This window comes from Anomaloglossus baeobatrachus, chromosome 1 (genome assembly GCF_048569485.1).
Source record: "Anomaloglossus baeobatrachus isolate aAnoBae1 chromosome 1, aAnoBae1.hap1, whole genome shotgun sequence".
Lineage (NCBI taxonomy): Eukaryota > Metazoa > Chordata > Amphibia > Anura > Aromobatidae > Anomaloglossus > Anomaloglossus baeobatrachus.
In genome coordinates, this window is record NC_134353.1 from 19921724 (window position 1) to 19946119 (window position 24396).

At 45.5% G+C, this 24396-nt stretch overlaps 1 protein-coding gene across 1 annotated transcript in view; it reads right to left on the bottom strand.

Annotated features, from left to right (window-relative positions):
* LOC142296455 (vomeronasal type-2 receptor 26-like) overlaps nucleotides 1-24396 on the bottom strand; it is a 126117-nt gene that overhangs the window by 89399 nt on the left and 12322 nt on the right. The window contains exon 5 of the mRNA XM_075340527.1: nucleotides 10870-11146. Within this exon, the coding sequence (XP_075196642.1) occupies nucleotides 10870-11146 (277 nt within the window). The remainder of the gene's footprint in view (nucleotides 1-10869; nucleotides 11147-24396) is intronic.

The following is a 24396-nucleotide window of genomic DNA, read 5'->3' on the forward strand; positions in this document are numbered from 1 at the left end:
TGCACAAAAAAACAAAACAGTTTTTTATTCAAGGATGTACAAGAAGTAATGGCATGAAACTAAAAAGAAGATTCAGATTAGACATTAGGAAAAACTTTCTGAAAGTGAGGGCAGTCAGAGAGTGGAAAAAACTACTGCAGGAGGCAGTGAGAGCAGTCAGAGAGGGGAATAAACTACCGCGGGAGGCAGTGAGGGCAGTCAGAGAGGGGAACAAACTACTGTGGGAGGCAGTGAGGGCAGTCAGAGAGGGGAACAAACTACCGCAGGTGGCAGTGAGGGCAGTCAGAGAGGCGAGCAAACTACCGCAGGAGGCAGTGAGGGCAGACAGAGAGGGGAACAAACTACTGCGGGAGGCAGTGAGGGCAGTCAGAGAGGGGAACAAACTACTGTGGGAGGCAGTGAGGGCAGTCAGAGAGGGGAACAAACTACTGCAGGAGGCAGTGAGGGCAGTCAGAGAGGGGAACAAACTACTGCAGGAGGCAGTGAGGGCAGTCAGAGAGGGAAACAAACTACTGCGGGAGGCAGTGAGGGCAGTTAGAGAGGGGAACAAACTACTGTGGGATGCAGTGAGGGCAGTCAGAGAGGGAAACAAACTACCGCGGGAGGCAGTGAGCTCTCCATCAATGGAAGTCTTCAAGTGGAAACCAGATAAACATGTAGCTAGGCTGACTTAAGAAAGCCTGAACTCACAAGGGGCTGAACTTAATGGCCCATGAGGACCCCTCCAACTGTACCATTCTATTATATATATATATATATATATATATATATATATATATATATATATATATATATATATATAGATCTATATACAGTGGATATAGAAAGTATTCAGGCCACTTTAATTTTTTCACTCTTTTTTTCATTCCAGACATTTGGTAAATTCAAAAAAGTTCATTTTTTCATTAATGTACACTCTGCACCCCATCTTCCCATCCCCCATCTTATCAGAAAAAAAATAAATGTAGAGATTTTTGCAAATTTATTAAACAAGAAAAACTGAAATATCACATGGAAGGCACAGACCTGTCTATAAAGGATTCACAAGAGAAGGTAATAACACGGTCCGAGGGAACGCTAAGGAGGCCAGGTGAAAAGGTAATTTATTTTTTTCCTTTATTCATTAACCTTTCTTGAATAAAGGAAAAAAAAAATGTACCTTTTCATCTGACCTCCTTAGCGCTCCCTCGGACCGTGTTATTACCTTCTCTTGATACACGTTTTCCCTTTGTGGGATCCACAGCAGGAGCAGCTTTCGTCGGAGGTTTAATTGTCATCAGCTTCAGCAGCGTGCAGGCTTCCCTTGTGCGGTCATATGACCGCTCCGTGAAGCTCTAGTCTTCACAGACGGATCTCTCCAGATCAGTGTCCTGGCATCATTAACGGCTTTCCCACGCTCGTACCACAGTTGTGCAGGGGTGCACAACCACGTCAGGTGAGCGGCTCTGTCCCCCCCCCCCAATTATACTGTCCCCGAAATCCTTCACATGCGCTCCTTTCTCCAACTCATTTATATAAGATTCACAGCTCACAGTGCATGTCACACCAAATGAGAATCATGAATTCAAAGGAACTGCCCAATGAACTCAGAGACAGAATTGTGGCAAGGCACAGATCTGGCCAAGGTTACAAAAGAATTTCTGTAGAACTCCAGGTTCCTAAGAACACAGTGGCCTCCATAATTCTTAAATGGAAGATGTTTGGGACCACCAGAACTCTTCCTAGACCTGGCCATCCAGCCAAACTGAGCAATCTTGGGAGAAAAGCCTTGTTGAGAAAGGTAAAGAAGAACCACAAGATCACTGCGGCTGAGCTCCAGAGATGCAGTAGGGAGATGGGAGAAAGTTCCACAAAGTCAACTCTCACTGCAGCCCTCCACCAGTTGGGCCTTTATGGCAGAGTAGCCCGACGGAAGCCTCTCCTCAGTGCAAGACATATGATAGCCCACATAGAGTTTGCAAAAAAACACATGGAGGACTCCCAGACTATGAGAAATAAGATTCTCTGGTCTGAAAAGACAAAGATAGAACATTTTTGTGATAATTCTAAGCAGTATGTGTGGAGAAAAATAGGCACTTCTCTTCAACTGTCCAATACAATCCCGACAGTGAAACATGGTGGAAGCATCATGCTATGGTGGTATTTTTCGAGCTACAGGGACAAGACGTCTAGTTGCAATTGAAGGAAAAATTAATGCTGCCAAGTACAGAGATATTCTGGAAGAAAACCTCTTCCAGATGTTCTGGACCTCATACATGGCCAAAGGTTCCCCTTCCAACAAGACAATGACCCTAAACACACAGCTAAAATAACAAAAGAGAGGCTTCAGAACAACTCTGTGACCATTCTGGCGATGTCGAGCGCGATAGCACCCGCCCCCGTCATACGGCCAATATGTGGTGATCGCTGCTGTAGCGAACATTATCGCTACGGCAGCGTCACACGCACATACCTGCCCTGCGACGTCGCTGTGGCCGGCGAACAGCCTCCTTTCTAAGCGATGTGATGTGTGGTACTGCAGGAACGATGAACAACATCGCTAATAAGCAGAAAATGATTTTTTGTTTAAGGACGACCTCTCCGCGGCAAACGATTGATCGCTTTTGCGATCGTTTAAGGTCGCTCATAAGTGTCACACACTGCGATCTCGTTAATGAAGCCGGATGTGTGTCACAAACACTGAGACCCCGACGATAATTCATTAACGATATCGCAGCGTGTAAAGCCCGCTTATCAGTTTTGCACATCGAGAGACTGAAATTCTCGCCCGTTCTTCCTTTGTAAACAGCTGGAGCTGAGTGAGGTTGGATGGAGGCGTTTGTGTCTGAACAGCAGTTTTCAGCTCTTTCCACAGATTCTCGATTGGGTTCAGGTCTGGACTGTGACTTGGCCATTCTAACACCTAGATACATTTATTCGTGAACCATTCCATTGTAGATCTTGATTTATGTTTGGGATCATTGTCTTGTTGGAAGACAAATCTCCGTCGCAGTCTCAAGTCTTTTGCAGACTCCAACAGGTTTTCTTCAAGAATGGTCCTATATTTGGCTCCATCCATTTTACCATCAATTTTAACCATCTTCCCTGTCCCTGCTGAAGCAAAGCAGGCCCAAACCATGATGCTGCCACCACCATGTTTGACAGTGGGTATTGTGTGTTCAGGGTGATGAGCTGTGTTGCTTTTACGCCAAACATATCGTTTGGCATTGTGCCCAAAATGTTTAATTTTGGTTTTAACTGACCAGAGCACCTTCTTCCACATGTTTTCTGTCTCCCAGGTGGCTTGTTGCAAACTTTAAACAACACTTTTTATGGATATCTTTGAGAAATGGCTTTCTTCTTGCCACTCTTCCATAAAGGCCAGATTTGTGCAGTGTAGACTGATTGTTGTGCTATGGACAGACTCTCCCACCTCAGCTGGAGATATCTGCAGTTCATCCAGAGGGATCATGGGCCTCTTGTCTGCATCTCTGATCAGTCTTCTCCTTGTGTGAGATGAAAGTTTGGATGGACGGCCGGGTCTTGGTGGATTTGCAGTGGTGTGATCCTCCTTCCATTTCAATATGATCGCTTGCACAGTGCTCCTTGGGATGTTTAAAGTTTTGGAAATCTTTTTGTAACCAAATCCGGCTTTAAACTTCTCCACAACAGTATCACGGACCTGCCTGTTGTGTTCCTTGGTCTTCATGATGGTCTCTGTGCTTTACACAGAACACTGAGACTATCACAGAGCAGGGGCATTTATACGGAGACTTGATTACACACAGGGGCTTATATTTATCATCATCAGTCATTTAGGACAACATTGGATCATTCAGAGACCCTCAATCAACTTCTGGAGGGAGTTTGCTGCACTGAAAGTAAAGGGGATGAATAATATATATATATATATATATATATATATATATATATATATACTTGGAATTAAAACCAAGTGCGTTAAAATTGCAAAAAAAAGTGTACTTCCCAAAATGTTTTTGGGGTGTTTTATTTACCTTGCTTTCTACAAAGTGTGACCTGCTAGTATGATTGAGTAACAGTATGCAGATGCTAAACATGTCTAGTATTTTTTATTTATTTATTTCGGAGGTGAGAAAAATTTGAAAGTTTATATAAAAATATGTTTTGCTTTTGTCACCATTATTTGAGACCCGTAACACTTTTGTTTTTTATTTACACTGACGCTTTATATAGGCTTTAAGCAATACTTTCCATATTGATCAATCGCTGTACGTTCATTATTCTCTTAATCTGTCTTTTAATTGTCAAATTTAATGTTGGTTTTTCTTTAATAAATTTATTATTTTTGTTGCACGTCACGCCTGTATTTCTCCTGTTTCATATATTTCATGGAGTGGTTGCCTTACCATTTGTAAATATAAACTGTGTCAAACTGAGCTTTTATTCTAATTTTAAGAGATCTTACAATCATCAATAACAAAAATGTGTATTGTATTAATTGTTTTATGTTGCGGGTGATTTAAATTTTTATATTGTTATTTTTTTCACATTTTAATACTTTTTAAAGGGACTTGAACCTGTGATCATCTAATCACTTGTGCTATACATAGCAGTGCACTAGCACTGCTATGTATAGCAAAGTTCATGATCACCTATTAATGCCATCTACAGGAGAATTGGAATGACGTTCATCAACAGACCCCCAGCTGCCATAGCAATCTATCGACACCTTGCGATTCGAGCTCCCTGAGATATTTCTTCACTTCAACCTAGCTATTTTTGCTGCCAGAGATACCACTGATGGTGAGTGGAGATAAGTAAACCTGTTCGATAAAGGTTCCCCAATTTTAAATTCAGTATGAGCCTTAGCTTGTTTGCTCAGTAACCCCGAGCACTTTTCCTAAACGTCGGTAAAGTTCGGTTTTGTTCTATCACTGATTGCGAATTAAAAAAATACTTTTTTACTAACAAGTTCTGCTTTTGTATAGGTTTATGGTGCTGTATAATGAATGGGGGGATGTGCTTAATAAGTGGAGTGGTTGGGCCTTGAGAGAAGCAGTGCACCCTCATTTTCTTATATTGGTTGGCTGTGCCTTTTTCTTGCTTCTTGAGAGAAGCAGGTGCACGTGGTGCAATATTTTTTCTTAACTTTATTTGCTGATGATCCTGCAGCCAATCACGGCGCAGCAAATAACCACAAGGCACAGACACAAGGGCTTGTGTCATTGGCTGCCTAAGTCACATGACCATCTGCATATAAATTGCGATACTGTGTCGTCGGCGTCACTTTGTGAATGTTAAACTTTAGGGCAGGTGCTAGACAGTCTGCTTAGCTAGGGGTTTAATGATAGGTAGCTGAGATAGATAGGAGAGAGATAGTGTAGAATAGGGTTGTGGAATGTAGGGAAAGCTAAAAGTGTGAAATAAATCAGCATTTGATAATAGAAATAGGGATAGGTACCTGTCACTGCCTGGTAAAAACAGTGGTCAGTGAAGGATATTAAAAGCTATTGTTATGAATTACTGGCTTCACCCAATTAGAAAGTGACAGACATTTTTTAGTTATTGCTACATATTACTGGCTGCTTTCAATTATCCAATGAAAGACATTTCTATTTATTGCTACGTATTACTGGCTGGTCCCAATTAGCCAGTGACAGACATTTCTAGTTATTGCTACGTATTACTGGCTGGTCCCAATTAGCCAGTGACAGACATTTATAGTTATTGCTATGTCTTACTGGCTGTTCCCAATTAGCCAGTGAAAGACATTTCTAGTTATTGCTACATATTACTGGCTGCTCCCAATTAGCCAGTGACAGACATTTCTAGTTATTGCTACATATTACTGGCTGCTCCCAATTAGCCAGTGACAGACATTTATAGTTATTGCTACATAATACTGGCTGCTCCCAATTAGCCAGTGACAGACATTTCTAGTTATTGCTACGTATTACTGGCTGCTTCCAATTAGCCAGTGAAAGACATTTCTAGTTATTGCTACATATTATTGGCTGCTCCCAATTAGCCAGTGACAGACATTTCTAGTTATTGCTACATATTACTGGCTGCTCCCAATTAGCCAGTGAAAGACATTTCTAGTTATTGCTACATATTACTGGCTGCTCCCAATTAGCCAGTGACAGACATTTCTAGTTATTGCTACATATTACTGGCTGCTCCCAATTAGCCAGTGACAGACATTTATAGTTATTGCTACATAATACTGGCTGCTCCCAATTAGCCAGTGACAGACATTTCTAGTTATTGCTACGTATTACTGGCTGCTTCCAATTAGCCAGTGAAAGACATTTCTAGTTATTGCTACATATTATTGGCTGCTCCCAATTAGCCAGTGACAGACATTTCTAGTTATTGCTACATATTACTGGCTGCTCCCAATTAGCCAGTGAAAGACATTTCTAGTTATTGCTTCATATTACTGGCTGCTTCCAATTGTCCAGTGAAAGAAATTTCTAGTTATTTACATTACTTGCTGCTCCCAATTAGCAAGTGAAAGACATTTTCTAGGTATTGCTACATACTACTGGCTGCTCCAAATTAGCCAGTGAAAGACATTTTCTAGGTATTGCTACATATTACTGGCTGCTCCCAATTAGCCAGTGACAGACATTTCTAGTTATTGCTACATATTACTGGCTGCGCCCAATTATCCAGTGAAACACATTTCTAGTTATTGCTACATATTACTGGCTGCTCCCAATTAGGCAGTAAAAGACATTTCTAGGTATTGGTACGTATTACTGCCTGCTCAAAATTATGTAGTAATTAAATAGTGAATTAGCGATAAAGGTTTTGGTACTTTTCATCACTTGCTCAAAATTCTGCAGTCAATCACATTTGTAGGTATTATTAGTTAGTACTGCCTGCTGTCAAATTGCTAGGGAATTAGGTAAAAAGGTCATGGCTGCCTTCATTGCCTGGTCAAAAAAGTGTAGTCAATTTTTTTCATCTTTTTTTTCATCACAATAAAGCTATGTGACTGTATTCTAAAATTCATTTTAATTTCAACACTGCATAATTGCAGGGATCCTTGGCTGCACTGTACAGAGGTGAGGGTAATTTTATCTGCACTGTTGGGATGCGTGTTACATTAAGGGAGATATTGTGGGCACAGGTGGGGGCCCTAGACGAGGTGGAGAAGGCAGAAGCAGTGGTGAGAGTAATAGATACAGAGTTTGTCCTGCAAGCATTGACAATTTCAAGAATTGTAGAGCAGTTTCTCTCCCGCCTGCCCCCGCAGCCAACTATGTCACCCACTGCCGAGTCACCAGGATGTAACGCCCCTTGCCTTGCTTGCTCGTCCAAGTGTCAGTGGTGCAATGCACCCTGTCTGACACAGAGTTTTTCAAGGAATGGGTGATGTTTTCTGCGACATGCTGGTGTAGCGCAGGCACAGCTTTATTAGAGAAGTAATGTCAACTGGTAGTGGGGGATTAGCACAGCCATCAGCTTTGAGAAACCATTGATATTCACTAGGCAGAAAGGTAGCATTTCTGTGTCAAACGGTTTAGATATGGTGAAATTCAAGCTCTTAGCTTTGTCATGTGTAAGAGAAAGTATTCTTTTATGTTACTCACTGGGAATGTAGCAGGAAATCAAATGGAGGTTCTGTGACCAGAGACCTGTGTGAGAACACTTTCCACAGTGTTGGAGGAGGAAGAAGCAGCAGACATGGTTGATGGGGTGGCTCGTGAGGCCCACCTGGCCACATTATAGTGCAGTAAGATTCCCAGAATAATGGATGTTGGTTCCGCATGTGGTGGTTCATACATGTAGCAGTCAAATTATTGGAATTTCTGCCTATACTGAATTAGTTTTACAAATCTGGCAGCTAAAGCAAATTGGGTCATTGTTTGTGGTCTCAAAAAAGGCCCAGGGTAAGCAACTCATGCCACACAGGTGATGTGGCTAACCATATCACCCGCCACAGCGCTGCTGCGCTGGCTAAACCCAGGACCTTTATCCTCAAGGTATTCTCTACCAACGCTATTATTCCATTCAAATTTCCATATCCCAGGCACCCATCTTTAAGTGACTCTTCACTAAGACCCAGGCGCGGTTGAAAAATTGAATGACTTCACAGTCGCCTCAAAAATTTTAACATTTTTTTGCATCACAATCTATGAGTGCAGTGAATTTATTTATTACCTTGGATTGGACCCATTTTTCACTTGCACCACCACCCACTTGTCTGAGTGCAGACCCTTTTTTTGATCTTTAAAGTGGCCTATGGCTGAGAGGCACTAGGTATCTAAGGCATCCTATGGGAGGTGCCTTAGATACCTAACAATTAGCAAATACATTGCTAATTGTTCAGATCCCTTACCTATGTGCTGCTGCTGCTGCTGTGGTACTTATACCTGTTTGTTTCGTATTTCTGGTCACTTCAGCTGCATTGTTCCATATCGGCTGAACCTGCTGTACCGGTCGCTGCTGCCGCATCATACCACATTGGCCAAACCTGCTGTACCATTCGCTGCTGCTGCATTGTTCCATATTGGCGAAGCATGCTTCTTCTGCTGTTACAACTGCACATGCCTTATATGAGACTGTCAGTGTTCATACCCTATGGCCCGATTTTGCAGGATCCAGTCACCTTGTGTACCTGCTTTCTACATGCAGCCAAATCCACCCTCACCATCAGAAACTCTGGTGAAAACCTTATGTGAGCCATTGTCACAACCCTCAGGTATTCTGTGTGCTGTAGCCCAGTGGGTCCAAACCCTTCTTACACCCGTGAGCATTAGAACTTGTATTTTTGAGAAGCTACATTCTATATAAATGATCCAATGTTATTTTTAGATTTGCACACCATAAACATTATACTTATTTATATAAAATTACTAAATAATAAATTCAGTATCTTGAAAAAGAATTCATGCCCTAAGGAGATTTTCACACTTTTTCATGTTACATCCACAATCTTACTTTATTTTATTGGAATTTTAAGAGACATACCAAGACTAGGTAGCAAATATTTGTGAAGTGTAAAGGAAATGATCCCTGGTTTTCTAAATGCTTTAAAAATAATATTTTGAAAATTTGCACCATGCATTTAAATTCATCCCCCTATAGTCTGATACATGAAAATACACTACTGAGTGACCAATTGCCTCCATAAGTCAGTAAATTAGTAAATTGCATCCACCTATGTGTAATTCCTTGTCAGTATAACTACAGTTGTTCTGTGAAGGCCTCAGATGTTTATGTGATAACACCATCATGAAAACAAGATACACACCAGACAGGGCAGGAATAAAGTTGTGGAGAAGAGTAAAGCAGGATTTGGTTATAACAAATATATGAACATCTCGTAAACCATGGTTCAATCCATAATCCAAAAAATGGAAGGACTAGCGCACAACTGCAAACCTACTAAGACATGGCCGTCAAGCTCATCTGACATCCCAAGAAGGAGAACCCTAATTATAGAACTAGCCGAGAGGTTCATGACCACTGGAGGAATTTCAGGGATCCACAGCTTAGGGGGGAGAAACTGTCTCCAAAAGAACTATTAGTCATATACTTAACAACACAAATCTAGCCTTTATGGAATAGTGGCAAAAAGAAATACCTTTTTTCCAAAACAAACCATAAGAAGTCCCTTTTGCAGCTTGGAAAAAAAAATGTAGAGGACACAGAGAACATGTGGAAGAAGGTGCTCTTTTCAGATGAGACCAAAGAAGAACTTTTTGGTCTAAATGCAAAATGGTGTGTATAGACAAATAACACTGTACATTACCCTGTGTGATGGTGGGATATGGGGGAGGTGTATCTTGCTGTACAGATTCCTGTTATAAGCTTGGTTCACTGTCCATTATTTGTACTGCTTCTGTGTACATTGTATTGTTTGTAAGTAATCACCCGTTATAGTGCAAGGTTATACCTTGAGGTGCTTCTGTCCCTGGGTGTGGGAGGAAGTGGGCCTAGAGTCCATCTACTGTAAACTCTCTGCTTACCTGGGAGATATAGGCAGTCATTTTGGAGAACTTGAAGTGAGAAGAATTGCACCTCTGGGAGAAGCTGGGACTTCTCAGAGAGAGACCTGGACATTTATTGCTTACCGGACTATATTTGTGTTACTGGACTAATTTTACCCTCTGTTTTTTGGATTATTTTATGGACCATTTGACTTGCTTGGAATAAATGCTCTTTGGTTTATACAGCCATATCTCGCTCTGTTGAAATGGGAGAAGGACCTCGTCACACCCTGAAAACATCATCCCCACCATCACCCATATTGGTGGCAGCTTCTGCTGTGGGGAGACTTTTCTTCATCAGAGACAGGGAATTTAGTCAGAGTTGACGGGAAGATGGATGGAGCTAAATACAGGGTAATCCTAGAGGTAACCGTTTAGAGACTGGGGCGTAGGTTCTCCTTTCAGCAAGATAACCTTAAACATCTTGCCAGAGCTATTATGGATGGTTTAGATCAGAACTTATTCATGTGTGTGAACAGCCTGGTCACTGTCCAGACCAAAATCCCATTAAGAATCTGTGACAAGATGTGAAAATTGGTGATCACAGACGTTTCCTTCAAATGTCACAAAGCAAGAGCAAGTGTGCAAAGAAGAAAGGATGAATATTTCTGTCTCTAGTTGTGTAAAAGTGGCTCTAGTTGTGTAAAAGTGGTAGAGACATCCCAAAGGACTTGCAGTAGTAACTGCAGTAAAAGTATGTTGGGCAAAGTACTGACCAGTAGGGTTGAATATAAATGCACATCACAATTTTCAGATTTAAAATAATATTAAAATATTTAGAACGACAGGTATTTTTTCCTTTACACTTTACAAATTTTTGCTTCTATGCTTCTAGCATCCTATGTAATAGTTGATGTCTCTGACATTCTGTCACCTAATTTCAAAGGATACTATTTCGACGTACCTTTGAGTAGCCGTACGTTCCCAGTAATTGGGCCATCGGAATGGTATCACCAACAAAGGCAGCCACCTCTCCATGTTTCCTGCAGGAATAGTTTGGAACCTCCAATTGATGTCCAGATAAAAGTCTCAGAACATTCTGCACAGATTGTATGGAGTCTCCACATGTATCATACAGATGATAGCCCAGGGTGATGTTCGGGAGAAGATCTGATTTCTTGTTAATCTCATCAACAGCAAAGATGAATGTCATCAGGTCTGCGTAGTTCTTCACATTTGGACTGTGGGATATTCACAGATAGTTATATTACACTAGAAATAGGCCTGATGCTATCGTATCGGGAGTGCAGTGAAATGAACAGTCTATGCTTAGTGGTGCTGACAGGAGCAGTGGACATGTCTCATATCATTTGTGCTTTTTGGGGCTAATTAGATGTTAAAGGCTGTGTGTATTTTTATTGTAAGTAAACATAATGTGTACATATTTTTTTCTTTCTCTCTCTGTCTCTCGTCAGAGCCACTATGTCTCGTCGCTCGCCGCAACATTGCTCATGGCATGGCGATGTCTGGCAAGGGCGGACATACCCGGCCACACCTCTTTACTGCTCATTACACCTCATTATACCTAGATGTGGTACGGATAGCACAATGTTAGAATTGTGCTTAGCCCACAATTGGGTTCCGCCTACACTGTTGTCCCTGGTTACCATGGCTATGATGTGGGCGTGAACTTTGGATGTGCAACTGACAGTGCCGCAGTGCATTGTGGAATACGGTTACATCCGCAACTGGCAAATATCTATGTAGATTTATGTGTGTGTGTATAAGGCTGTACGCTGTGTGTATGTGGCATCTGTGTATATGTGTGTGTATAAGGCTATACGCTGTGTGTAGGTGGCTTGTGTAGGTGGCCTCTGTGTAAATGTCTGTACGCTGTGTGTAGGTGGCATCTGTGTATATGTTTGTGTAAATGGCTGTATGATGTGTGTACATGACATCTGTGTATATGTGTGTGTATAAGGCTGTGCGCTGTGTGTATGTAGCATCTGTGTATATGTGTGTGTATAAGGCTGTACGCTGTGTGTAGGTGTGTCTGTGTATATGGCTGTATGCTGTGTGTAGGTGGCATCTGTGTATATGTTTGTGTATATGGCTGTATGCCTTGTGTACATGGCATCTGTGTATATGTGTGTGTATATGGCTGTATGCTGTGTGTAGTTGGTGTCTGTGTATATGTGTGTGTATATGGCTGTACGCTGTGTGTAAGTGGCGTCTGTGTATATGAGTGTGTATATGGCTGTACGACACTCGAGCGCCAATGGGCAGAGCTACAGACCTTTTATAACCACCTCCCTGGCCAAGGCCACATGGTATGTGATAATGGTGTCGGCTGCAACCATACAGAGGCTGCCACATCATTGTTGAAGTCATGATGACCAATCAGCAGCTGCCACTTCATCGCTGATGTCACTGATGACCAATCAGTGTCCGCCTTGTCATTGATGACATCATACACATGCTCAGTATGGCTGTATAAGCACTTAGGCTCAGGATGGTACAAAACTCTAGCCCCCTGATGCCTCAAGCGATGGGCAGGTGGCGCTGCGGAGTTGACTGACCCCAATGTGGGAGTCAATGATGGGACTGGACCTGTTTGAAGCATAACAGAACCCCAAACCGTAACTATGTGATTCCATGGAAAGACACCGCTGAACTCTGCGGTTTTGGTGCTTTTTTTCTCTAGAGGTTTCTATGTGGAGCTTAAAAAAATACACGGAAAAAGCTTTTCTGTACTATAAAAGCTCTAAAAGCACTCTCCTGACAGGAGCGCCTAGGCTGCATAGAAATACATGCAGCCGACGTGCTCCTGTAAGGAGAAAATGCGCCTTGCCGAGTGGTACAGATGTGAGACTTGCACAGTGACAGTTAAAGTTCAATCGAGTCAATGGCTCATGGACTTAGGTGAACCCTGATGTCACCATGAGCACAGCCAAAAACAGCCGAAGACTGCCGAGTGGCGAGCAGTGCAGTGAACACCCTCGGAAGTTAATGATCATACCCAGAAGGAGAAGTGGTTGAGAGACAGAGTCTGCAGGACACGCTGCGGGAGTGGTAAGTATAATGACAATGTTCATTATTAACTATATTCTTTATTTTACAAACCCCCTCGCCCCATCCCATAACTCTAAAGTCCAAGTTCAGGGTTTAGATGCAAGTTTGCGTTATCTCAGAACCCGAACTCGAACTTTACAAAAGCTCGGGCGAGTCTCCCAAACATGAACATCGGGGGGTTCACCCATCACTAATCAGGAGGATTTACGACTCACTACAAAATCTGTCGAGTCTGCTCCAGAGATGGTGAGGGCACCAGACCTCTGATCTTACATGAATATTGGGACAATAAAACTTTCACACCACTAGTCAAAGTTAATTAAGGATTTACTTTTTAAGCTCAGCATTTGTTTCTTTAAGGCCTTTTTAACATGTCAGTGAAAAACACACGTTTTTCACTGACGTGTTAAAGACGCATATGGCCCTCTGTGTGCCATGATTTTGGCACATGTGTGTTCTCCGTGTGCTATCCATGATAATACAGGAACTTTACAATCACTTGTCCACTCTCCTGCTGTCCATGGTGCTGATAACTCTGGCTCTGCTGTCTCCGGCTGCTGCTATTTCCCCACTCCTGCTACTTCCAGATCAGCGGTGCAGTGAATATGCTTGAGCATAATTAGCTGGCTTGGAAGCAAAAGACAGTAGTGGCCAGAGACAGCATTGCGGAAGACAGGTGAGTCTAAAATCATTTGTTTCGAAGATACGTGTTTTCTCTGGCACGTGTCACACAGAACACATCACTGTGTGGTCCGTGTGACATCAGTAATGCAGGTATAAAAGCGACTTGTCTCAATGTAAAACACATGGACACGTGTGTGCACCGCATGGAAACATGGTCAGTGAGAAATCACTGATGTGTGCGCAGACCCATTCATTTTAATGGGTCTGCGTATGTCCGTGATTCTGGTATGTGTTAGGGCCAGGTGGACGGGCAGATCCAGGAGGTGGATCCACTGGGCTGAACACCTCACTGAGGGCAAGGTGCCCAGTAGCCGGAGCACTAGCAGGACAGTCTGTTTAGAGGAGTGGAGTAAAGAAGTCCCTGGGACCACAGGTCTCAGATGGTAGTCCGGGTGACGGAGCTCAGGTTCGGAGGCCGAGATGTTGGCAGGCAGAGTCCGGAACCAATGGAGCAAGAAGACGGGTCACCACAGGGATTGGAGATGGCAGGAGCTGACGGGAAGGCCAGACAGTCACCGTTCGGGGTTCAGTTATCGTCAGGACCGGTTGGCGAGGCAGGATCGGCTGTACGAGAGAGATAGGTGAGTATATCACAGACACAAGGAGACCTGACTCCTAGCTTTGAAAACACGAAGAACAGGCCCCGCCCACTTGGAAAGGATCCCCCTATATACCCAGTACCTGATCCTTCAATATCCTGTTGGAGGACACTGGCCCTTTAAGAAAGGGTCAATGACCGCGCGCGTGCCCTAATGCACATGCGCGAGGCTCGGGTGCCAAAAGCCAGGGCCGGGAGTGGTGAACAGGAAGCAGGGGAGCCGGCCTGGAGCAGAGCTGCAGATGGGCGCCGGGAGCGAGGACCGAGCCGCCTGGGGAGCGCAGGTGATGGAGGCTGGATCGGGGGACGCCTGATAGAGGAGCCGGGGAGCGAGGCAGGGAAGCCGGGGAGCGTGGCAGGTGAGCCGGGGAACGAGGCAGGGGAGCCGGGAAGCAAGGCAGTGGACCCGGGGAGCGTGACAGTACCCCCCCCACGCCCCCCTCCCCGCAACCGGGACAGGAAGGCACGAATCAGAGGAGTACCCACATTCTCCCAGGGTTCCCAGGACCTATCCTCAGGACCATACCCTGCCCAGTCCACCAGGAAGAACTGTCGACCCCGCACGGTCTTCATGGCCACGATATCCCTTACCGCATAGATGTCATCATCAGCAATAGGAGGAGGAGCAGAACTGGCAGCAGCGGAGAAGGGACCAAGGACAACCGGCTTGAGCAGGGAGACGTGGAAGGAGTTGGGTATTCTCAGCGTGGCCGGGAGCTGCAGCTTGTAGGAGACCTCATTGATCTTGCTGATGACCTTAAACGGCCCGATGTAGCGAGGACCCAGCTTGTATGATGGTAGCCTCAATCGGACGTACTTGGAAGCAAGCCAGACCAGATCTCCTGGAGAGAAACACGGGGGATCCAGACGCCTCTTGTCTGCGTGTCTCTTCATCCGCAGGGAAGCACGTCCAAGGGACGTCTTGACAGAGTCCCAAATTGTAGAAAAGTCACGGACTACAGCATCAGCAGCAGGGACATCCGAGGAAGAGGATACAGGTAATGGGATGGAAGGCTGAAGACCGTAAACGACATGGAAGGGAGAACTGGAGGAGGACTCACTGACGTGGTGGTTATGGGAGAATTCAGCCCAAGGAAGAAGCGTGGACCAGTCGTCGTGATGGGCGTTAACGTAGTGACGTAAGAAGGAAGTCAAGATCTGATTGACTCGTTCCACTTGGCCATTCGACTGAGGATGGTAGGCTGAAGAAAAATCCAGAGTCACTCCCAGATGTTTGCAGAGAGCCCTCCAGAAGCGGGAGGTAAACTGAGTCCCTCTGTCGGACACAATGTGTGATGGAAAGCCATGCAACCGGAAGATGTGCTGTACGTAAGCGTTAGTGAGTTCCTGGGCAGAGGGCAGTCCAGCCATAGGGACGAAATGAGCCATTTTGGAGAACCAATCCACCACGACCCATATGACTGTGTGTCCGGAGGACAGGGGCAAGTCCGTAATAAAGTCCATCGCAATGTGTTGCCACGGAATGGAGGGTATAGGCAGAGGCAGAAGACGACCATATGGCTGGTGTTTGGGCATCTTGTTCCTGGCACAAGAGGAGCAGGCTTAGACAAAAGAAGCGACGTCCTTATGAAGGGATGGCCACCAGTAGTAACGTACAATTGCACTCCATGTTTTCTTCTGACCAGCATGGCCGGCTATTTTCGAGGCATGGCCCCAGTGCAACACTTTTTCCCTGTCAGTCTCAGAGACATAGGTCTTCCCAGGTGGTATCTGGGCCAGGGTGACAGGAGCCACCGGAATGATCTTACTAGGACAGATGATGGGCTGGAATGTCTCCTCCTCCTGTTCCATGGGCATGAATTACCTGGACAAGGCATCTGCTCTTACATTCTTGTCCGCGGGTCGAAAATGGAGCTGGAAATCGAACCTGGCAAAGAACAAGGACCACCTGGCCTGCCGTGGGTTCAGTCGCTAAGCGGACCGCAGGTATTCCAGGTTCTTGTGGTCCGTGTAAATGATCACGGGGTACACTGCTCCCTCCAGAAGGTAGCGCCATTCCTCCAGAGCCAGTTTGACTGCCAATAGCTCTCGGTCACCGATGGTGTTGTTGAGTTCAGGCGCTGAGAAGCTCTTGGAGAAGAAACCGCAAGTAACCATCTTCCCGGAGGAGGACTTCTGCATGAGCACTGCTCCGGCTCCCGAGGAGGAGGCATCCACCTCCAAGGTAAACTGTCGGTTCAACTCAGGACGGTGGAGCACAGGGGAAGAAGCAAATGCCTGTTTCAGGGAGCCAAACGCGGCGTCGGCCGCAGGTGACCAGTCCTTTGGATTAGCCCCCTTCTTGGTCAAGGCGGAGAGAGGTGCAGTCAGAGCAGAGAAGTGAGGGATGAACTGACGATAATAGTTTGCGAATCCCAGAAAGCGTTGGATTGCCTTCAGTCCAGAAGGAGGGGGCCAGTTGAGAATGGAGGAGACCTTCTCCGGGTCCATCTGCAGACCGGTATCGGAGATTACGTAACCCAAGAAGGGAAGAGAAGACTGCTCGAATACACACTTCTCGTACTTGGCGTACAGGCGATTCTCTCTCAGTCTTTGTAATACCAGCTGCACGTTCTCTCTGTGGGTCTGGAGGTCCGGAAAGAAAACCAGGATGTCATCAAGATACACCACCACACAGACGTAGAGAAGGTCCCGAAACACGTCGTTCACCAATTCCTGAAACACTGCTGGTGCGTTACAGAGGCCGAAGGGCATCACACAGTATTCATAGTGCCCATCGCGAGTATTGAATGCGGTCTTCCATTCGTCCCCAGAGCGGATGCGGACCAGGTTGTAGGCACCTTGAAGATCCAACTTGGTAAACACACGAGCTCCTCTAAGCCGATCAAACAATTCGGGGATGAGCGGCAGGGGGTATTTATTTTTCACGGTGATTTGGTTCAATCCCCGGTAGTCAATGCATGGGCGTAGGTCGCCCTCTTTCTTCTTAACGAAGAAGAAGCCCGCTCCAGCAGGAGAGGAGGACCTCCGAATGAATCCCCTTGCTAGGTTCTCCGTGATGTAGGCAGACATGGCTCTAGTTTCAGCAGGAGACAGCGGATATATCCGTCCTCGAGGTGGTGTAGTTCCCGGGAGTAGGTTGATGGCACAGTCATAAGGACGATGTGGCGACAGTACCTCTGACTCCTTTTTATCAAAGACGTCCGCGAAGGCCCAATAGGCCGAGGGCAGTCCCGGTAGGGACTCCGGAACCGGAGGTCGTCGGATGGGCTGTATAGTCTTCAGACAATTCTCGTGGCAAGAGGAGCCCCATCGGGTGATTTCACCAGTACCCCAGCTGACTGACGGTTCGTGTGTCCGTAACCAGGGGAGTCCCAGCAGGATTTGATGGGACATGTGTGGGAGGACGTAGAGAGTGATGTTCTCGGTGTGCAGGGCACCGATACGTAGTTCCACTGGCTTGGTGATCCACGAGATGGTGTCAGAGAGGGGTCTCCCATCTACAAAGGCAATCACGAGGGGTTTGTCGAGTGGAGTAACAAGCACCTGGTACTTGTCCACCGTGGCCTGCTGGATGAAATTGCCTGCTGCCCCGGAATCGAGGTACGCCTCGGCCGTGAACCTCGTCTCTCCCATTGTCACTTGAACAGTCCACGTAACCGGGTCTGAGAGAGTCCCAGCACCTAGGGTGGCCTCTCCTACCAGCCCTAGGCTTTGGAGTTTCCCAGCCTCTCTGGACAGGAGCGTAGAAGGTGTGTGCCCTCTCCGCAGTAGAAGCAGAGGCCCTTGGCGAGCCGTTCTGCTCGGCGTTGTTCAGACTGCCGCAAACGGTCAATCTGCATGGGCACGTGGACAGAGACACCAGACGACGCTGACTGAAGGACGGTGGGCTTCTGCGGAGGAGAGAAATGCCGTATCGGACGTCTCTCACGGGACACCTCTTTGGATCGTTCCTGGAATCTGAGGTCCACGCGGGTGGCTAGTGCGATCAGGGCATCCAGGGTGGAAGGAACATCGCGGCCTGCCAGCTCGTCCTTAATACGGCTGGAGAGTCCTTCCCAGAAGGCGGCGGTGAGGGCTTCATTGTTCCATCCCAATTCTGAGGCCAAAGTGCGGAAGCGGATGGCATACTACCCTACCGTCGTAGTCCCCTGACGTAGCCTGAGGAGTGATGAGGCGGATGCAGCGGCACATCCAGGTTCGTCAAAGGTGTTTCTGAATGCCTGCAGGAAGTCCTGGATGTTGGTAGTCACAGGGTCCTCCTTTTCCCACAAGGGGTTCATCCAGGCCAGTGCCTCACCCTCTAGATGTGACATCACAAACGCCACCTTGGCTTGGTCGGAGGCAAACAAGTGCGGAAGCAGCTTGAAATGAAGGGAGCACTGGTTTAGGAATCCCCTGCAGGTCTTGGGATCTCCGGCGTACCGGGGTGGTGAACCCAAACGAAGTCTGGAAGCATCCAAGGAGGCTGCCACAGGAGCTGTGGCCGTGGATTGTACAGTGGAAACTTGAGATGCCAGGGATGTGGCGGTCGCTTGTAGCGTGTTCAGGCGGGTATCCACAGAAGACATGAAGGTCAGCATTCGGGTCTGAGTCTCGCGCTGGCGTGTGAGTTCCTGCTGCAAGGCCGCTAGTGCTTCGGCGGGATCCATGGCCTGTTCTTACTGTTAGGGCCAGGTGGACGGGCAGACCCAGGAGGTGGATCCACTGGGCTGAACACCTCACCGAGGGCAAGGTGCCCGGTAGCCGGAGCACTAGCAGGACAGTCCGTTTAGAGGAGTGGAGTAAAGAAGTCCCTGGGACCACAGGTCTCAGATGGTAGTCCGGGTGACGGAGCTCAGGTTCGGAGGCCGAGATGTCGTCAGGCAGAGTCCGAAACCAATGGAGCAAGAAGACGGGTCACCACAGGGATCGGAGATGGCAGGAGCTGACGGGATGGCAGACAGTCACCGTTCGGGGTTCGGGTATCGTCAGGACTGGTTGGCGAGGCAGGATCGGCTGTACGAGAGCGATAGGTGAGTATATCACAGACACAAGGATACCTGACTCCTAGCTTAGAAAACACGAAGAACAGGCCCCGCCCACTTGGAAAGGATCCCCCTATATCCCCAGTACCTGATCCTTCAATATCCTGTTGGAGGACACTGACCCTTTAAGAAAGGGTCAATGACCGCGCGCGCGCCCTAATGCGCATGCGTGAGGCCCGGGTGCCAGAAGCCAGGGCCGGGAGCGGTGAACAGGAAGCAGGGGAGCCGGCCTGGAGCAGAGCTGCCGACGGGCGTCGGGAGCGCAGGTGATGGAGGCTGGAGCGGGGGACGCCTGATAGAGGAGCCGGGGAGCGAGGCAGGGAAGCCGGGGAGCGTGGCAGGTGAGCCGGGGAACGAGGCAGGGGAGCCAGGAAGCAAGGTAGTGGACCCGGGGAGCGTGACAGTATGTACTGTATAAAAACAGTCATATACGTACAAGAATCACTGATGTGTGACGGAGGCCTAAATGTCCATTTATTATACCATGCCTCTGCTCTATGTATATATTGGTGTTTCTTCAGATTCTTTGTTATACCATGCCTGGATAAGAGACCTGAGAAGTCTCATACACTTGCTTTATTTCATTTTTGGTAGGTATCAGAACTATGAGATTATGATTGTGTTTCTCTTACTGAGAGAAATCACTCATTGATCACATTCACTGTCAAAGATTTTTTATGATATCTAATATGTATTATCTCCTTGTCAGGTTCAGTCCATTTCTTCTTGTGTTTCCATATGTATATGATAAAAATCTGATTCTGCTACACTGTGACTAGTGATAGGCGAATCCAAACTGTAAAGTTTGGAGTCCGTATAAAGTTTGGAGTCCGTATCGAACACATAGTGTTCGTCCACAAGATCCCGAACACGAGTTATCCTGGGAAACCGATGTTACAGTTCGGGTCCAGTTTGTGTCCCGGTGATGTAAAAAAAGCTATTAAAAAATGGATGAATATATGTGACGCGCTCTGCAGACCCACTCAGCCACTGTCTCCTGGCCGCTTCTGCTTACGGGTCCGATCATTAACTTCCGATAGTATACACTGCCCTGCTCATCACTCGGCAGTCTTTAGCTTTTATTCGCAGTGTTTGCAGTGACATCAGGGTTCACTAGATTGAACTTTGACTATCACTATCTGCCTGCTTCTCGCTCTGTATAGACACTTATCAGTACAGAGTGATGAAGCAGAGCTAACATTGCTCTCCCTGCTTTTCGCTTTGTAAAGTTGCTCTTGGCAAATTTTTAATTTCCTGCTCCAAATTATGCAAAGACATTTCTAAGTATTGCTAATTAACAGAGCCTCATCTGCTATAAATTTTCAAAGCAACTAGCTAAAAAATGTTGCCGATTTTAAATGCCTCTTTAAGATTCTACAGTGAAATACATTTATAGGCATTGCTACTTAGCAGTGCTTGGCCTAAATTGTTGCCAGGGAAGTATCTAAAAAGGTGTTCTTGTCAATTTTACTTGCCTGCTTAAAGCTATGCAAACACATTTATAGGTATTGCTAGTTATCAGTGCCTAGTATAAAAACTCACTAGGGAAGTATTTAAAAAGTGCCTGCTCCAAATTGTGCAAACACACTTATAGGTATTACTATTTAGCAGTGTTACCTGTTGTAATATTTTATGGGCAAGTAACTAAAAAGTTGTTGCCAAATTCAATTGCATCCTCAAATTTCTTCAGTGAAGCACATTTTTAGGTATTGTTAGGTTATTGTAAATTTTCTAGGCAACTACCGTATTTTTCGCTTTATAAGACGCACTTTTGTTCCCCCAAATTTTGGGGGAAAGTAGGGGGTGTGTCTTATAATCTGAATATACGGGGGGGGTGTATATATATATATATATACACAGAGTCCAGTGGAGGTGCGGGCAGCTCTGGAGCGGTGCTGGGGACTGCTTGGGGCTGGGAGCGGCAGCGTTTGATCTCCTGCTCTCCCGCTCATATAATATGCACAGCCGCTGTCCATCAGAAGCGTGGTGCTGAAACTGCATCGCACTGATGGGCTGAGGGAGCTGTGCATATTATCTGCCTGTGCTTACCTTTGATTGCACAGGATCTCCCCTCCCCCTGTGTTAGATATAGCCTCCCGTGCTGCTGCCCATAGTAAAATAATAAACTCTTTACTCACCTCCTCCAGCGTCTGGCCGGGGTCTCCCTCCTGCTGGCTGTGATTAGGTACACAGAGATTTCACTCTGCTGTGCCGATCACATGACCTCCACTAGAACTAGGAAGTAGGAAGTGCAGGAGACAGGAGGAGTTCAACCCCGAGGAGGAAGACACGAGACAGGACTGTGCTGCAGAAGGTAAGGAAAGAGTTTATTTTACTAAAAGCAGCAACATGGGGGCGATATGCCACAGAGGGTGATGTGGCCCTGTCTGCCTGCCACAGAGGCTGATGTGGCCCTGTCTGCCTGCCACAGAGGCTGATGTGGCCCTGTCTGCCTGCCACAGAGGGTGATGTGGCCCTGTCTGCCTGCCACAGAGGGTGATGTGGCCCTGTCTGCCTGCCACAGAGGGTGATGTGGCCCTGTCTGCCTGCCACAGAGGGTGCTGTGGCCCTGTCTGCCTGCCACAGAGGGTGATGTGGCCCTGTCTGCCTGCCACAGTGGCCCTGTCTGCCTGCCACAGTGGCCCTGTCTGCCTGCCACAGTGGCCCTGTCTGCCAGCCATAGGGGAAATGTGGCATCACTGGGGGACGTGTTCAATATAAGGTGGCCATATCCAGATTAAGGGGGCTAATTTTAGGATGAGGGGGCTATGAGGGACATATACCCTATATTATTTGTTAGACGGACACTGGCATTATAAGACGGACCCCATTTATTAAAAAATTCTCTATTCCTTCACCAAATTTGGGGGTGCGTCTTATAATCAGGTGCGTCTTATAAAGCGAAAAATACGGTAACTAAATATTTGTTATTGTCAATTTGAATTGCCTGCTCCAAAGTATGCAAAGACATGTAAAGGTATTGCTAGTTAGCAGTGCCTGGTCTGCTATAAATTTTCAAGGCAACAAGGGGTCAGATGTAATGACTCATTTCCTTTGAAAGCCGGCTGAGCGATGGCATTCAAAGAAAATGATCATGTGTGCTTTACAGAGCTGAGTATCAGTATGGCTCTGTACATCACAAGTGATCAGACAGTGCAGACTTCAAGTTCCTTAAAAAGTGAAAAAAAATAAAATATGAACAAAATAAAAAAATCACAAAAGTTCAACCCCTTTAAAAATAAAAACAATAATAAAAAAAATACATATTTTGTATCACTGAGCTCAGAAATGCCCAATCTATGAAAATATAACATAAGTTAATCCAAACAGTAAACTGTGTAATGGAAAGAAAGTGACAACTCCAAAATTACGTTTTTGGTTACTGCAGCATTGCAATAAAATGCAGTAACAGGCAATCCAGACCACAACCACACAAAAATTGAGTCTTTTTAAAACTCAGGACACAAATAATAAGTTCTCACTGAACCCCAGATCCCAAAAAATGAAAAAAATAGGTGTCTGTGAAAATGGCAACAAAAGCACTATTCTTTTTTTGCACAAACTTCTGAAATTTTTTTCACCACTGAGATAAAAGTAAAACTTTACATGTTTTGTGTCTACAAACTCGCACCGACAGCAGGGATCCTACTGACACAACATTTTAACTATATAGTGAACATGGTAAATAAAAAAAAAAAAATAAGAAAATTGTGGGATTGTATTTTTATGTAATTTCACCACAGTTGGAATTTTGTTTTCCCATTTTTCATGTTTCAATATTTTTATTACATAAAATCATAGAATTTCAAACACTCTTATGTAAATATATCCGAAAGTAGATAAGTAATCATAAAAATGTTTAACCATTGAAATTTAAGAGGGAAGAGGATATTGGGAGGAAGGAAAAATGAGGAAAAAGGCTTTTATTGGGGGTATTTTGGAAATATACAGTACAGACCAAAAGTTTGGAAACACCTTCTCTCATTCAAAGAGTTTTCTTTATTTTTATGACTCTAAAAATTGTAGATACACATTGAAGGCATCAAAACTATGAATTAACACATGTGGAATGAAATACTTAAAAAAGTGTGAAACCACTGAAAATATGTCTTATATTCTAGGTTCTTCACAGTAGCAACCTTTTGCTTTAATTACTACTTTGCACTCTCTTGGCATTCTCTTGATGAGCGTCAAGAGGTAGTCACCGGAAATGGTCTTCCAACAGTCTTGAAGGAGTTCCCAGAGATGCTTAGCACTTGTTGGCCGTTTTGCCTTCACTCTGCGGTCCAGTTCACCCCAAACCATCTCGATTGGGTTCAGGTCTAGTGATTGTGGAGACCAGGTCATCTGGTATAGCACCCCATCACTCTCCTTCTTAGTCAAATAGCCCTTACGCAGCCTGGAGGTGTGTTTGGGGTCATTGTCCTGTTGAAAAATAAATGATGGTCCAACTAAACGCAAACCGGATGGAATATCATGCAGCTGCAAGATGCTGTGGTAGCCATGCTGGTTCAGTATGCCTTCAATTTTGAATAAATCCCCAACAGTGTCACTAGCAAAGCTCCCCCACACCGTCACACCTCCTCCCCCATGCTTCACGGGGGGAACCAGCCATGTAGAGACCATCCGTTCACCTTTTCTACAAAGATATGGTGGTTGGATCCAAAGATCTCAAATTTGGACTCATCAGACCATAGCACAGATTTCCACTGGACTAATGTCCATTCCTTGTGTTCTTTAGCCCAAACAAGTCTCTTCTGCTTGTTGCCTGTCCTTATCAGTGGTTTCCTAGCAGCTATTTTACCATAAAGGCCTGCTGCACAAAGTCTCCTCTTAATAGTTGTTCTAGAGATGAGAAGGTGTGTCCAAACTTTTGGTCTGTACTGTATAGGGAAAACCACGGGCAGGGGGGGAGGGGGATGGGAGAAGATATAGGACTAAACTATTTACAAAGATTGTATGAGACTAGTGAATATTGTTTTCTCAATTTTCAGTACAATCAATGGCATGGTGTCATTCAAAAGTACAACCAGCCCCACAAAAAAACAAGCCCTCATATGGCTATATTTACAGAAAAATTAAAACGTTATGGCTCTTGGAAGAAGGGGAGGAAAAAATGAACATGAAAATTGGTGAATCTGCATGTATT